The sequence below is a fragment of the Toxoplasma gondii genome, chromosome III (genome assembly GCF_000006565.2).
Source record: "Toxoplasma gondii ME49 chromosome III, whole genome shotgun sequence".
Lineage (NCBI taxonomy): Eukaryota > Apicomplexa > Conoidasida > Eucoccidiorida > Sarcocystidae > Toxoplasma > Toxoplasma gondii.
The window spans coordinates 1,914,607-1,927,433 of NC_031470.1; the positions used below are offsets into that span (position 1 = coordinate 1,914,607).

At 50.6% G+C, this 12,827-nt stretch overlaps 5 protein-coding genes across 5 annotated transcripts; 2 read left to right on the top strand and 3 right to left on the bottom strand.

The window, feature by feature from the left end:
• Positions 1-15: 15 nt before the first annotated feature.
• Positions 16-1,511, top strand: TGME49_254740 (endoribonuclease L-PSP protein; the record flags this gene model as incomplete). The annotated part of the gene is made up of 2 exons (XM_018781077.1): positions 16-135; positions 463-1,511. The coding sequence occupies 2 exons, from the start codon at positions 16-18 to the stop codon at positions 751-753; spliced, it is 411 nt and encodes a 136-aa protein (XP_018638114.1). The 3' UTR covers positions 754-1,511.
• A 2,084-nt stretch (positions 1,512-3,595) lies between these two features.
• Positions 3,596-6,288, top strand: TGME49_254750 (c3orf15 protein; the record flags this gene model as incomplete). Its single annotated transcript, XM_002369488.1, has 7 exons — positions 3,596-4,015; positions 4,194-4,523; positions 4,566-4,613; positions 4,857-5,069; positions 5,202-5,450; positions 5,690-5,941; positions 6,040-6,288. The coding sequence occupies 7 exons, from the start codon at positions 3,596-3,598 to the stop codon at positions 6,286-6,288; spliced, it is 1,761 nt and encodes a 586-aa protein (XP_002369529.1).
• Positions 6,289-6,415: 127 nt separating this feature from the next.
• On the bottom strand, positions 6,416-9,441 carry TGME49_254760 (hypothetical protein). The gene is made up of 8 exons (XM_002369489.2): positions 8,201-9,441; positions 7,990-8,081; positions 7,770-7,891; positions 7,507-7,658; positions 7,313-7,411; positions 7,071-7,217; positions 6,821-6,952; positions 6,416-6,722 (listed from the first exon to the last, which is right to left on the bottom strand). The coding sequence occupies exons 1-8, from the start codon at positions 8,508-8,510 to the stop codon at positions 6,625-6,627; spliced, it is 1,152 nt and encodes a 383-aa protein (XP_002369530.1). The 5' UTR covers positions 8,511-9,441; the 3' UTR covers positions 6,416-6,624.
• On the bottom strand, positions 9,139-11,513 carry TGME49_254770 (Ser/Thr phosphatase family protein). The gene has a single exon (XM_002369490.2). It carries the CDS (start codon positions 11,131-11,133, stop codon positions 9,871-9,873), a length of 1,263 nt encoding a protein of 420 aa, XP_002369531.1. The 5' UTR covers positions 11,134-11,513; the 3' UTR covers positions 9,139-9,870.
• A 20-nt stretch (positions 11,514-11,533) lies between these two features.
• Positions 11,534-12,523, bottom strand: TGME49_254780 (hypothetical protein; the record flags this gene model as incomplete). The annotated part of the gene is made up of 7 exons (XM_002369491.1): positions 11,534-11,559; positions 11,852-11,885; positions 11,940-11,979; positions 12,043-12,142; positions 12,203-12,242; positions 12,298-12,360; positions 12,422-12,523. 7 exons carry the CDS (start codon positions 12,521-12,523, stop codon positions 11,534-11,536), a joined length of 405 nt encoding a protein of 134 aa, XP_002369532.1.
• Between the last annotated feature and the right edge of the window lie 304 nt (positions 12,524-12,827).

Here is a 12,827-nt window from a genome sequence, read left to right on the forward strand (position 1 = left end):
GAGACTCCGACATCCATGGGGCCTTACAGTCACACGGGCAACATACACAGCATCGTTTTCGGTAGTGGACAAATCGGACTGGATCCTAGGACCATGCAACTCGTGAGAGGCGGTGTTAAGGAACAAACACAGCAGGTGCGCGAACTGATAATCGCAATGTCGTTTCTTTTGGATCGTTCGAAACGTTTGGAGCGAGGTGATATAACGCATCATAGTCTGCCATAAAAAACCCTTCTCCACCTGAGACGAGAGAGATTTTGTTAGGTGACAGATTTTCTGAGACGAGGTGTCGGCGCTCAGGCGCGCACGTCACGTACCCACTGCGCCAGTTCGCCATTTCACGGTGCATTTTTTGGCAGTGTAAGACCTTCAGAGGTGAAGAAAAAATGACAGGACAGGTAACCACCGCATCTTCTTCAACTGTGGCTTCTGACACCGTTCTTTTCATACGTGTGCGCGCAGTGCCTGGCTAACGGAGAATTTTTGAACACTGCAACGCGTTCTCCGAAGAATTCATCTAGCAATATCACACTTCTAACCGAGATGGCTAACTTCGGTCTCGTCAGCCGAGTCTACGGACAGTTTTTCTCAGACACTTTTGCTGGCCACCAGGGCACAGAAAGGGGCTCTCCTCGAAATGAAACAGACAATGGCGTTGCCCCGGCTCGGGCTGCCTCTGCGACCCGAGAGCTGTCAATGCGCGCTCTTATTGTGATAAATGCAGCCAATGTAACTAACAGTGCTACTCGTTGACCAAACTTGGGAGTCCTGTTCAGTTTTTCCCGCTTGTTAAAGTGGCTGCGTGCTTTGTCGTTGCTTGCCGTGTTGTGTGCCGCAGCGTTGGGATGCTGGTATGTAGAACGCTCCATGGGCTCATACACAGCGTGTCTGACCATCACCGGTGAGTTCGATCAAAGATGAATTAGAAGAAGTCCGAATAGACCATGTAGTGCAAATTACAGGAAAGGTCCTACATTTCTCCTATCGATGCTGCCCTACACGCTGCCGGTGCAGTGTTCACAAGGCGACGCTGCTCGCCTGCTCGAACTGTCAGGACAGTTTTGCTTTCCTCGGCACCATAACCAGAGCGAAGAGTGTGTTAAGGAAGTGCATGGTGATACGGTTTTTTCGGTGCCAGCTTTCTCGTGATACTAGTCGTGGGAGGGACATTCCACGGCCCACGATGTGTTACGATGCGGGTATCCTACGTCAGTCGAATACGCACAGTGCTGGAATCAGCAAATGACTGCAGTGTGGACTGGAACTGTTCAGAATACTGTCCAGGGTTCGGTGATACGTATGGCAGACTCTGGCTGGCACATACCACTTGTGTTTTTCCATCGAAGGGCCCCAATAAACTAGTGGGCCAGAGAGAATCAGTGGCTAGTTCCGTTCGGAAACATTCGGGTGTGAGCTTGGTTGGGGGGCCTCGCGAAACTAGTAGATGCTATCCCCCTTGATGACAGACGAATGTGGTAGGGGCTGCTTAGACAGTCCCACTGCTAAAACAGATAGATGCATGATCGAGAGGGATAATCATTCCCAAGGCGTCTGTTTGTTTGCTTTACAATGCACACACGTGCTGCAATGCCATGTAAGAGGGACCCACAAATCATTTGAAAAGGGCTGCTTTGATGGCGCGGATCAGGAGAACAGTGTCAAGCCCACAAAAGGCCACACCTGTGTGGTGGTGGCAGCACCCCTACTGGTTCATTTATCGATGATGTGAGAGGCGCAGGAATATCACTGCCTGACACCACACCGAGTTTGCTTCCTTGAAGAGACGAAGTCAAACTATTAACTCATCCAACAGAACTGTCATGGCACTATGCTGCACTGAAAACGAAACACGGTAGCACATGAGGATAACCAAGGAAGTGTGCAACCATTCGTCTCTAGGATCCTTATCCAGTTGCGTTGATCCTCGTGGCCAGCCACTTCTCCACCGGCACGAAGAAACACCATTTTAGATTAAAGCGGTTCGTGACATTGCAGTCGGGAAAAAGTGGACGGCACAACTGGGCCGAGAGCTTCGCTCGGCCGCCGATTCGGTGCTGGACACTTGCCGGATGAGGTTTACCCGAGACTCATGAGATCTCGATTTTGGAGCTGCTCGTGAGAGCTGTCAAACGCGGGTTGACCGCCCAGACTTCTTGTTGTGTGACCGTAATTCTGGACTCTCCGTGAATGTGTTGTGCTTGTCCACGTGCCACGGAGAAGAGGTAATGAGCAAAACAGGGGGAACACGTTGCAGTGATTCGTTGGTTTTAAAGCCTGTCCCTGGCTCAAGCGACTTAGCGGAAAGTCTGCACGCGGTGTTTTGTGAAGGATGTCAACAAATTGTATGAAGACACTGGAGGAAAAACGACACGCGAATGAACTTGCAAGCACACCCAGGTGTCTGCGCAGGCACGCTGTGCTGAAACCGAGGCAGTCGTTCATAAAAGAAAGCATGGAGAGTCCTGACGTGTGCAGCACTAGCATACATATCTTACAATTTCCGAGAACATCCCGCCCAGCTACTAGCTCAGGACCCGGCTGCATGCGCCCCTGTGGGGCTTTCAAAAAACTTTCGAGTTACGACGACGCAGTTAGAATGTGTAGAGACGATAGAGAATGTCAACTGTCGTCTGACAAAGTAATACGTGCATGTACGACTTTGTTCCACACTTGTAGAAATAGTCGCCGCCAACACCTTCGCCTCCGGCCATGGCAGGCATGCATCCAGGAAGTTGGACATAATTGTAGGCCAGCCAGTGCCGGGCACAAGAAAAAGAAGTTCTTTTTCTTCTTTTCCTCGTTATGGTAGTTCCTTTCCCTTCATATTCAGCGAAAGCGGGATATAACGCAGTAACGGTGTGTCTGATCATCACCATTCATACCCATCGGGCACCGTAGCTCAAGAAAAGCACACGACTGTTGTGTATCTCAATCAATTAGCTATCATGGTGCAAAGGCGTCGTCTCTGAAGCCGAGAGCATCACTGTTTTCTCTCCGATTGCTAATAGATGCTATTCGAAACTTTTTACCGGGTGTTCTGTGTACTGAGCGCCCTAACCCATCGTCAGCGTTTTCAATGGCAAAGCCTTTCATTACGTGCACGGGGGAGCGTCCTTTAGATTCGGTGCTCGACCCCACATTTGCTTTAGCTGCACTTGCAGATCATTCACAGCACATTGGGAAAACTGTCGCCGCCCGTTTGACGAGAGTCACCAACAGGAAAGGATCATTTTTAAACTCATTGCAGGATAAGTGGCTGTATCGTGTTGAGTGTCCTACACGTTACTCGGCCATAGCTTGTAAAGCTCCTTCTCAGTGGCGTGGAGTTTTTGAAAAGGACAAGAACCATGGAAAAGTTTGGGGAGACCAGAGATATAAGTTTTTTCACTACGGATCACCGCACGAGGGTACTCTCTCTCCTTTTCTGCGGTATGACAATGCCGAGGGCGCGACGCCGGTCAGCGAGCGTGCTGATGACCAAGGCGCTTCCAGTGGATCTATGAAAAGTAAGATGTTATCATCCGAACATCAAACTCTCACACTGTTGCTGGCACAAAAAGTAGTGGCCATTTGCACCTCCGGGATTATTCGGAACATGGGACCTGTCACTAGAAGACGCGCATGGTGTGTGGTGCGTTTTGATCTCAAAGCAAACGGCGATTCAAAATTCCGAAGCGAAAATTCGTCTGACCCAGGACGAGGGCAATCAACCATTGGAATTCAGTCTGTTTATTCTGAACGAGAGACGCAAACGGTTCCATACTCACCTACATGTGTTGTCCCTGCGGGACACAGTCCGGAAGAGCTTACTATTGCACACTTGTGCTGGGAAAAAGGTCTGCCAGCTACGCAACTCGAGATTTCGATTGTTCAAAGAATGAGGCAAAAACGCAAAATCGAGAAACTGCTTCCGCCATCCACAGACGAGTACTCTTTTCAGGCGAGAGCCTCGCTTATGAAGGAACAGGAATTCAGGGAGTGGGCCGACCGGGAGAGACGCATAAAAGAGCTGCATGTAGGTCACAGAGAGGAGCGTATGAACTTTGGAAGATCGGCTGCTTTCACTAAATAACGATCGAAAAGAAGACTTGCTGATGAGCGACTGCACAGGCACACCTTTCACCACACAATTAGAGCAGAACCGGGAAGACTCCCAAACAGCATCTGCTGCTCTACTTTTCTGGTTGTGCCAGGATCGCAGACTGGAGCTTGTTCGGTTGGCGATAAAAAAAAGGAGAGAACTATTTCGAAACATGGAAGAGGATGTTTTGGAAAGGACGCGAATGCGTCTATCGCAGAAGGAAGCTGTGCAGGCTATCAAGACAGACGCAAAGCGGATAAAAGCCTTACGACGCATGTGGCAACAGCGAGTCGCCTTGGACAGCCTAATCAATCCGCAAAGATGGAAGGCAGTCAGCCACAGCTCCAAAAGAGCATCTGATATGTTTGCTCCTCGGTCGATGAAGGGATACATTCCTGGTGATCCGTACGCTTCGTTGCAGATCGACGCTCCAGCCCTGCAGGTCAGTAAGTTTGAATATCGTCGTTTGGACAAAATCTCGCAGTTCATCAAACGCGCAGACACCCGCACTATGCTGCCCGGTGTCGATGCGGTGATCATCGTTCCTGCTTCAGGATTTCTTGGCCCTTTCAGAGATAGAGGCGTCGGCAGGGCAAAAACACAAAAAATCTGAGTTTCACCGAGGACGGAAGACCGCCTCCTCGGTGCGCACCGAATCGAGGCTAAAACAGGTCGGTGCGCCACTAACCAGACGCCCGCCCGCTGATTCAGTTGTCTCCTTTCAGTGCTCTAGCCGGCTCATTTCTTCTTTTTAACTGGCACCTCTGCTGCTCAGGCCCTGGAGGCAACAGCCACGCGTCTTCGGCAAGAGGCTGCGCTAGAACAGGCAGAAAGGGATCGTGGGAACACACAAGGTCTCGAAGCAGCGACTGCCATATTCCAGTTGACTGGTTCGCAGTCACACACTGTGGGTGATGCCGGCGTGCCTCTCAAAAAATATCACATTCGCAACATACGAGAGAGACCTGAAACCCCGAGGGTCGAAGAGGTCAGTCGCAACGGAAGCTGTGTGACTTCGTGCATTCGCACCGTGCAGCAACAGCACAGCTTCTAGTCTAAGGATTTCCAGTGAAAAGCCGCGAGGACATTGTTAAGCTTCCTTAGCGGTGTGGTGCGGCAGGTATTGCCAGAGGATGAAGCGGTGCAGGTGGCGGCCATTCTTCTGCAGCGGATGCTGCGTGGACAAACTTACCAGCAGAGAATGTTTGCGGGTAAACAAATGAGGCTGGATCTCATCAACTTCCTCCGTGCTTCTGAGCAACTGAATGACGCGCCGGTGGAAGATCAACAAGCTCAAGCCATCGGTGAAACCACCGAGGAAGCAGCAGAAGTGCTCATGGCGTCGATGCAAGGACAGGCTATCGCCGAGGTGTGTGAGAGATCCAGAGTTGGGCGGGGAAATGTGGTTGACAACGCCACCTTCATTGGTGGCAAGTTCCATTATCACATCGAATGGCAGGTCCCGTGAACTGTGTATCACGGCGCCACTCTAGTAACGCGACCAAAACGACGACGGTATTTAAGTGAATTTCCGTTTTGTCGTGTACAAACCACTAATTAACCTCCGTACGCGCTCACAACAGAGGCGCCCAATTCCTGTATTTACAGACGTTGGACGAGCTCGCGAAAGAACTCCGGAAGGTGGAGGAGGAACGGCGGATTGCCGTGATGGTTAATCTGGCTGAACGAGACCGGAGGATGCGAGAGGCACAAGAATCTGGCACACGCCAGGCTGAAGAGCTCCTCCGCGCGCGAGAGGACGAAACATTCAACCGAGTGATGTCTCTGCATCACCAGACAGTCGATTCCTACATCGAAGGCATACTTACAGCCTCCGTCGAGCAAGCAGCAAAGCAACAAGTACGACAGAGGTTTTTGCAGCAGTCTGAAACCAAGGACTCTGATTAGACGTGCATCGTCGCCGGTGTTTTTATCTATTTGTGCCGTGCTTCGTTCAGGCTCTGGTTGAAGCGAAGCTACGGGCCGAACAGCTTTCAGAAGTGGTGGACGAGCTGGAAGAGAGGTATTCGAACCCGACAACTATAGCCCGCGAGCTGGTGACTAGTTTCCTTCTGCCCCATGTACAGAAACAGCAGTTGCAGAGACAGTTGCATCTCGAACAAGAAAAATACAGCATTGCAGCTCGTTACGCCATCGGTGAAAGCTTCCAACCACTCAAGACAACGTTCGGTCCCCTTTTTTACTAGACAGTAGTTCCGGCATGCACACGCGAACTCCTCGCTATCGATGCGAGATGGACTGTCTCTTACGTGAAACGCTGTCAAACTGTCAGTTAAACTGTCATCACAGTGAGACGAGGACCCCCCCTTTTAGCAGGCTGGCCCGCGTCGAACGTTAGAGGGCGACCCAACGACCATAGAATTTGAAGAACAGTCACATGCAAGCCATGGCGATTCAGGTGCGAGAAAACTGTCGGCAAAAATAGAAGATCGCCCTTTTTTTTCGTTTACTCATCGAATCTGTGGGTTAGCCTCGACTGTCGATGGCGGGGTGACATCCGCTTTTTCTTCCTCAGGGGGGCATTATGAATCTGCTCGTGTGTTCCTAATGTTTTGGGACATTGTCATGTCTACTAAATTCGATGATGCCGGCGTCGAGATCTTTTCTGATGAAGGCAATGCTGCATTCAGAACGCACCGCATTTAGCAGGATAGGCCGCACATGACGTTAAACACATCTATATTTAGATGGCGTGAATGCCGACAACCAGCTACTTACATTTTTGGCCTTGGCTTGACTCGAGTAACGAAAAGGTCAACTGCCGAAGTTCGTTCAAAAACTTCCAGTTTTCCTCCGATTCGAACCGGTCAATGATCTCGTCCCTGGTCCACGTAAGACCACAGCGAGCTCCTGCCGATCACGTAAAGCATTCACACAAGTGAAACCAATCCTCCAGCGTATAGGCAGTTTCACCAAGTGGTCAATATGACCCTCTAAACACACGTCAAGGACAACGTTTCAGACAAACCTTCTTCAACCAGCGTCTTCAGGATCAGCTTCTGTGAAACAACGTCCGGCAGTAGGCTATCAGCCGAAATTTTCTCGCCCGAGGCGATTGACAGGAGAGTCAGCATGGCTGAGAGACCCCATGCTCCCCAGTTCGCTGTCGTCGCAACTGCAAGGCAAAACAGAGATTACCGAAACCATACATTCGGTCGTCAGGCATTGTAGCCCGCACCATATGCGCATCGATCCTCACGATCAACTTACCCAGAGTAAAGTCCGCTTGGACACTGCACCCTATATCTTCTCCGTATTCAACGTTTTCCTTGACACAGCTGATTAAGCCTCCCATTCCTAGCTCGTTACCTGCAGTTAGAAAAAGACATAGTCGGCACGGCTGGTGTCGTTAAGTGACAGCTGTGCGCCACAAGGCGATGTTGCGCAGATAGTTTGAGCCTCACCCAGTTCCCCAATGACGGCAGTGGTGGCCACGTGATCCGGCCGCAGAGCGAACCTCTCGGGCCGAGTGAAAAAGAACTTGAAAGAGGAATCAAATGCAGTCATATTTGCCCGATCATGCGCTCGAGTTTCGCCTTCTTCTCCTGGCCCCGGTCTGGGAAGAGAAATCGAGCAAGACAAAGGCGTATGCGAGTCCGAAATTACTCAAACATGTTAGGATGACTCAGATGCTGGCAAGAGAAGCATCTGTTCTTCAACAGTTCACCTGCCAAGGTTTAGGATGAAATCGGCTGCGTCGTACACGTTCTGTAGTCGGACATCTTCAGCCTCTGTCCAGTTGCGCTGGCAAGCAAATTTGACGTATGCCGCTGTCTCAATTGGAATGTCCTGAAGCATCAAAGACAGTCAGCCAGGTTGGAGTGAACAAGTGAACTTCGTGCACTGTAGGTTCCAGATCATTCGATCATTTTTTGGGCTACCCTTACCTTCAGGGTGGCCGCAGTCAAATCTGCACACTCATCCATGGAAAGGTTTGCCTTTTTGAGAGCCTCGAACACTTGCTCATGATTCAGTTCATCTGAGAAAACAAACGCAGACCCACGTGAGTCGAGCAATATGCTGCATTGTGTCTCCGCAGGAATGTTCAAGCATCCGTACACGCTTCTACGTGACAGAGAGTGGCAAACCTGGACTTGCCTGTTACGAGAACGACTTGTCGACCCAATCGCTGGAGAGTTCGAGTGATAGCAAATGCACCACCAGGTCCGTCTGTGTCTGTAGGAGGCCACATAATTGTACAGTTAGCTGAGCCTACAAGGATCGCCACGACCTTGGTTGTAGGGGAGAGCAGTGTTTCAGCCATTGAGAGGAGTTGCCCCTTCCCGCCGGCTTCGTAGAGCGTTCTAACTCCACCTTTAATTTTATGATGGCCGGACTCCCGAACAAGCAACTCTTCCAGCTGCTGACTCCATGCGGCTGCTGATGAGTTATGCGTGTGTTCCGTCATCGTGAATAAGGAATATGCGTAAACCTCGTCTTACAACGCGGGAATCTAGACAAACGGAACTCTTTCTTCTCGACTTGCGAACGTCCGTCTGAGCTCACTGTAAAACGGTCCGACTTTAGATTCAAAAGTGGTAAGGAAGACATTCCGTTGATTCTATGGACTCGGGGTCGCATCGGCGACCGGGGATAAAACGAGCAACCAGCGTGAGGAGAAAGTGCAGCAGTCAGCAACAGTGGTTGCATCAGGAACTCAAGTAACAATGCCCGATCCCCTACTCTGCAATCTCTTTTACTGGAGGATAGTGACCAACAAGCCACTGTTCATGTTGCCTGGCTCACTGACATCGGACCACCTTGCGTGCCGACGGCTTTGCCAGCCATTGAGACCCTCGAAGGTAGCGGGCCAAAAAGGTGTTTTCAGAGAACCAATATAGTAGGGTCCATGACCAGTCTCTCAGGAAGCCAGGAAATGACGGTGAGCTGAGCCCTCTTTGGTCCAAGCCTTCTAGCGAGGGTGATAGCTCCGATTGAATGGTACTAACATACAGTGCCCGTTGCGGTAGAAGCGAAATCGAGCGACGCATGCCACAAACACATGTGCCTTTTTTCCGCCATATACTCGCAGGTTTCCGAGCCACACGCTACGTTCTTCGCCACAAAGGGTTTTAGCATTCACACGTGGCGGTTAGAGACGGAAGAAAGGTCACCGCGGTAGCGACAATGCACACGTCCCTGTACATCTGCGATAACATTGATGGACCGCGCATCTTTTACCACCTGAGCGTATGTACCTTCCCGCCCCTTCTGTGGTGGTTTGCATCGTACAAACCCACCGGGTCCAGGGACACACTCGGGTGCTACCGAATACGATAATGCCTTGTGTCGCGAAGTATCTGCAGATCCATTCCCTGCTCTGGTAGGTGGTTCGTCAATGTGGTTGAGCTGCTCGCTGCCTAATTTCGAGTGGGCAGTAAACGTTATCGGTGACTCACTCAATTACGAAGCACATGGCTCTTCTATGGGAAAAGGAAGAAACTCTCGCTGACTAGGAGCGACGTCGACTGTTGGGATGGCTACAAGCACAGTAACAGGGCAGCTTAGCTGCCCTGTTACTGCCCTTTACTAAATTCTCACACGTTACGTCCATACACCGGAAACAACCGAAAAGGAGGGCACACATATCTGGCATGCCAGAAGAAAAAGTGCGAGTAACGTTGTTAAATCAAGGACCTGCATCAGTTTTTTTGAGTACAAAATTTGACACTATCTGCGCACCCTGTCCTTTTGAAACTCTGCTAGCACAGGGATCCAACGGCGAAAAATCCGCGGAAACAAAACCGGCACCTGTCAACAACTACTACTCATAGCTCATCTCCGCGAGAGCTCCCATTTGAGTTCTCTTCGCCGCAACTCCCGCCGTCGTCAGTGTTTGTAGTCGTTATGTCTGTCGAGTTTTTCAAAGGTGGGATATTCAACTGCCTCTTACTCCCACGGACGTTGGGCTCACTGTCAGTGCCCTGCTTCGAAATGTCAAGTCTCCATTCAAAAAAGGTACCATCGCGGATTTCGAGCATCCTAGGCGAATCAGCTACGTACCGGCTGACTCCTGTGTCGATCAGGAGGAGCCTCCCACCACAGTATACCTCAATATTGCCAGATTCCTGCACTGTATGGCCAATGACCATTTTCTCAGAGTCCAGTATCCCTAGTGTTTTGTCAAGTTCCTCACATATCTTCGTCATTTGCCCCATGGAATAAACCCGTGTCCATAGCGGACCTTGAGAACCAGCCACAAACAGATCACCCGTTGACGATCCCATGGCCTCGTTGTAGAACCGAGAGTTATGTAGCTTGCAATCGTTGGCCAATTCTTCTCGAAGTTGTTGCGTAAGCTTGCTGAGTCCCAAAACAGCGAAGTCGCTCGGGATCCCTGCATGGGAGAAGATGACGCCATTTGCCTTTATTGATAGTGGGAATGATCGGAGCATGTTGCCATAATGCCCGCCATCCATGAACTGCCGGCGGCGCTCCAGGGCACCTCCAAATTCAATCGTTTCCGAAGGATGAGCGTATCGAAAATCTCCACAGATATTCATTACATCGTGGTTTCCGAGAAGTTGAATTATTTTTCCTCCTTGTTCCGTTGCTTGCGCAGATAGACTCGCGAAGTAGTCGTAAATGCGCTTTCCATCGGGGCCCCTATCGACGACATCACCAGTCTGAATCAGGAGAGTGTCGCCTGCAATCCAGTTCCCGTCTTCATCTACTACTCCGGCTCCGTACAGCAGTAGCATTGTATTGCCGATATCGCCGTGAAGATCGCCGACAGCTAAAATTCGAGAACCAGGCCAGTGAAAGTCAAGGGGATCAGATGTCACGGCAGTCATCGGCCGTACCATAAAGCATGTAAGAAGGAAAGTAAGCACGACCAAGCTCATGCTGGCGCTCACTCGAACACGTAGGTAGTTGTGCCACGTGCTTTCGATGAAAGGGGGCACGGCCACGCTTCTCCTTGAAGGTGGTTCCCGTTTCTCTGTCCACGGCGGTCTCCATTGTGAAAGAAGCGAGCCGATGGATGTGAGCTCCATGGAAAACCAGGAACCACGTTGGAGCGGGAAAAACATGTTTGGAAAATGAAGAAGCTGGTTGCGTTAGAAACTGATAGCCTGCCGTTTGCAACACTCTGGAACGCCAGTACTCGGGGAATGGGCGAGATAGCGCTCCGATGTGAGCTCTGCTGTGAAAAGAAGCGTCCAATTCAAGTACAAGAAGATTTCCAGGGCAATTAGTTGCATTGTTGGCCAACTCCAACTAGCATACGCGACTTGGCGTACGTCTAACTATAGCGGGACTGCCACCACGCATGTTTGGACCTGCGGCCGCCTCCACACACTTACTCTAGATGCACTTCTCAACACGATGTGATATCTGGACGAGGACAAAAGTACAAATATCGGTCAAGACTTCCACGCTGTCAAAAGTGCGCGTCAGTTGAACCCCAAAGGCACAACAACTCAGCAACATCTACACGGTTTCTCGCGGTGGGAGGTCTGCATGCAAAAAAAGTGACCCCCACCCTCACGGAGTTCAAGAGGGCATCTTCGTCCTGTAGTCACGCAGCAGCGCTTTTTACTTCTCCATTTCGGCTTACAGGGCCGTCTACACTTCTTTTTGTCTCTACACCGGTAGGAGACCTGTTGGACAAACTGTCCGGCGGCATGACTGTAGAGGACGTCTCTTGCTTGAAACGCATCGTAGAGGACTGGCCGGCTCTCAAGCCTGCAGCACCCGATCACTGTTTGACTGCCCCCGCAGTACACAAGGCAACACGCGTCAGCTTACTTCGTTCAACTTCTGCCCTGACAGGGTTCGGGATCTGCAGAGGAACTTGTGATGCAAGGACGCATGGCTTGCGTGCAGGATTCTTTACCATCGCATGAATCGGTTCGAATGCTGCCTGAACAATATCTCTGTTTTTGATGAATGTTTCCTATAGTCGCGCAATGTCAGATTTTTAGCGGATGACCTCCTACCGAATACGATTCTTCTGAATATTCAGAAGTCTCTGCTTCTCAGACACGTAATCGTCTTCGTCGGCTCTTCGTTCCGCCTGCTCGATCCTCAAGAGTGAGTCTGCATTCCCCGAAATTTGGTATAGTGTTCTGCAGATATCGCAGCTTGTTTCCTACGCACCCAGCGCTTCAAGCACATCCTCAGTGTCTTCCTCTGGAGCCTGAAAAGCAACGCATATGTTGCCCGCTTCTGCCTTGAAGAACAGGTCACCTTACATGAACGCGGATCTTGAAGTCCGATTTCCCTTCGAATGCAGACAGCAGAGCTGTGGAGCCGCCCTGGATAAGAGTACAGTAACTTGTTCTTCCCAGCGCAGCGTGTAATGCACAGCTTCCTTACAGGGCCGAAAGGGGTTTGCTTTAGCTCTTCTCCCGCGGCATAGGCACTTCCGCACAACGTGGCAGCCATACATACGCCAATACAACAACGAGCTGGCTTCATTGTGAGACAGAGGGTCTAGATATCTTTTATGCATGCAGTCCTTTTGGAAAAAAGTTGCTACGTGGGAGTGCTCCCTTGGTGCGACGGGGAATAACTACTTCCCCTGTAGATACAGCAAAAATCGCCTGAGGAAAGAGGCATAACGGCTCTGTGACAAGTGTGGATTCGGCTGCATTCGATCCTTACCGTAGCAGTCCACACGGGAAAACGAATTTTAATGAGGCGATACCAGAAGAAACAAAGCGCACTGGTCACGAACTGAGCTGCTGCTTTGTGCTGTTCTAGCGAATCTATAACGGTGCCT

Coding starts and splice junctions, on each gene's coding strand:
- TGME49_254760 (XM_002369489.2), bottom strand. CDS start 8,510: ATGACGGAACACACGCATAACTCATCAGCAGCCGCATGGAGTCAGCAG. Junction 7,659..7,769: donor TTCATCCTAAACCTTGGCAG/GTGAACTGTTGA, acceptor TTCTCTTCCCAG/ACCGGGGCCAGGAGAAGAAG. Junction 6,723..6,820: donor GTCAAGCCAAGGCCAAAAAT/GTAAGTAGCTGG, acceptor TTCTGAATGCAG/CATTGCCTTCATCAGAAAAG.
- TGME49_254770 (XM_002369490.2), bottom strand. CDS start 11,133: ATGTTTTTCCCGCTCCAACGTGGTTCCTGGTTTTCCATGGAGCTCACA.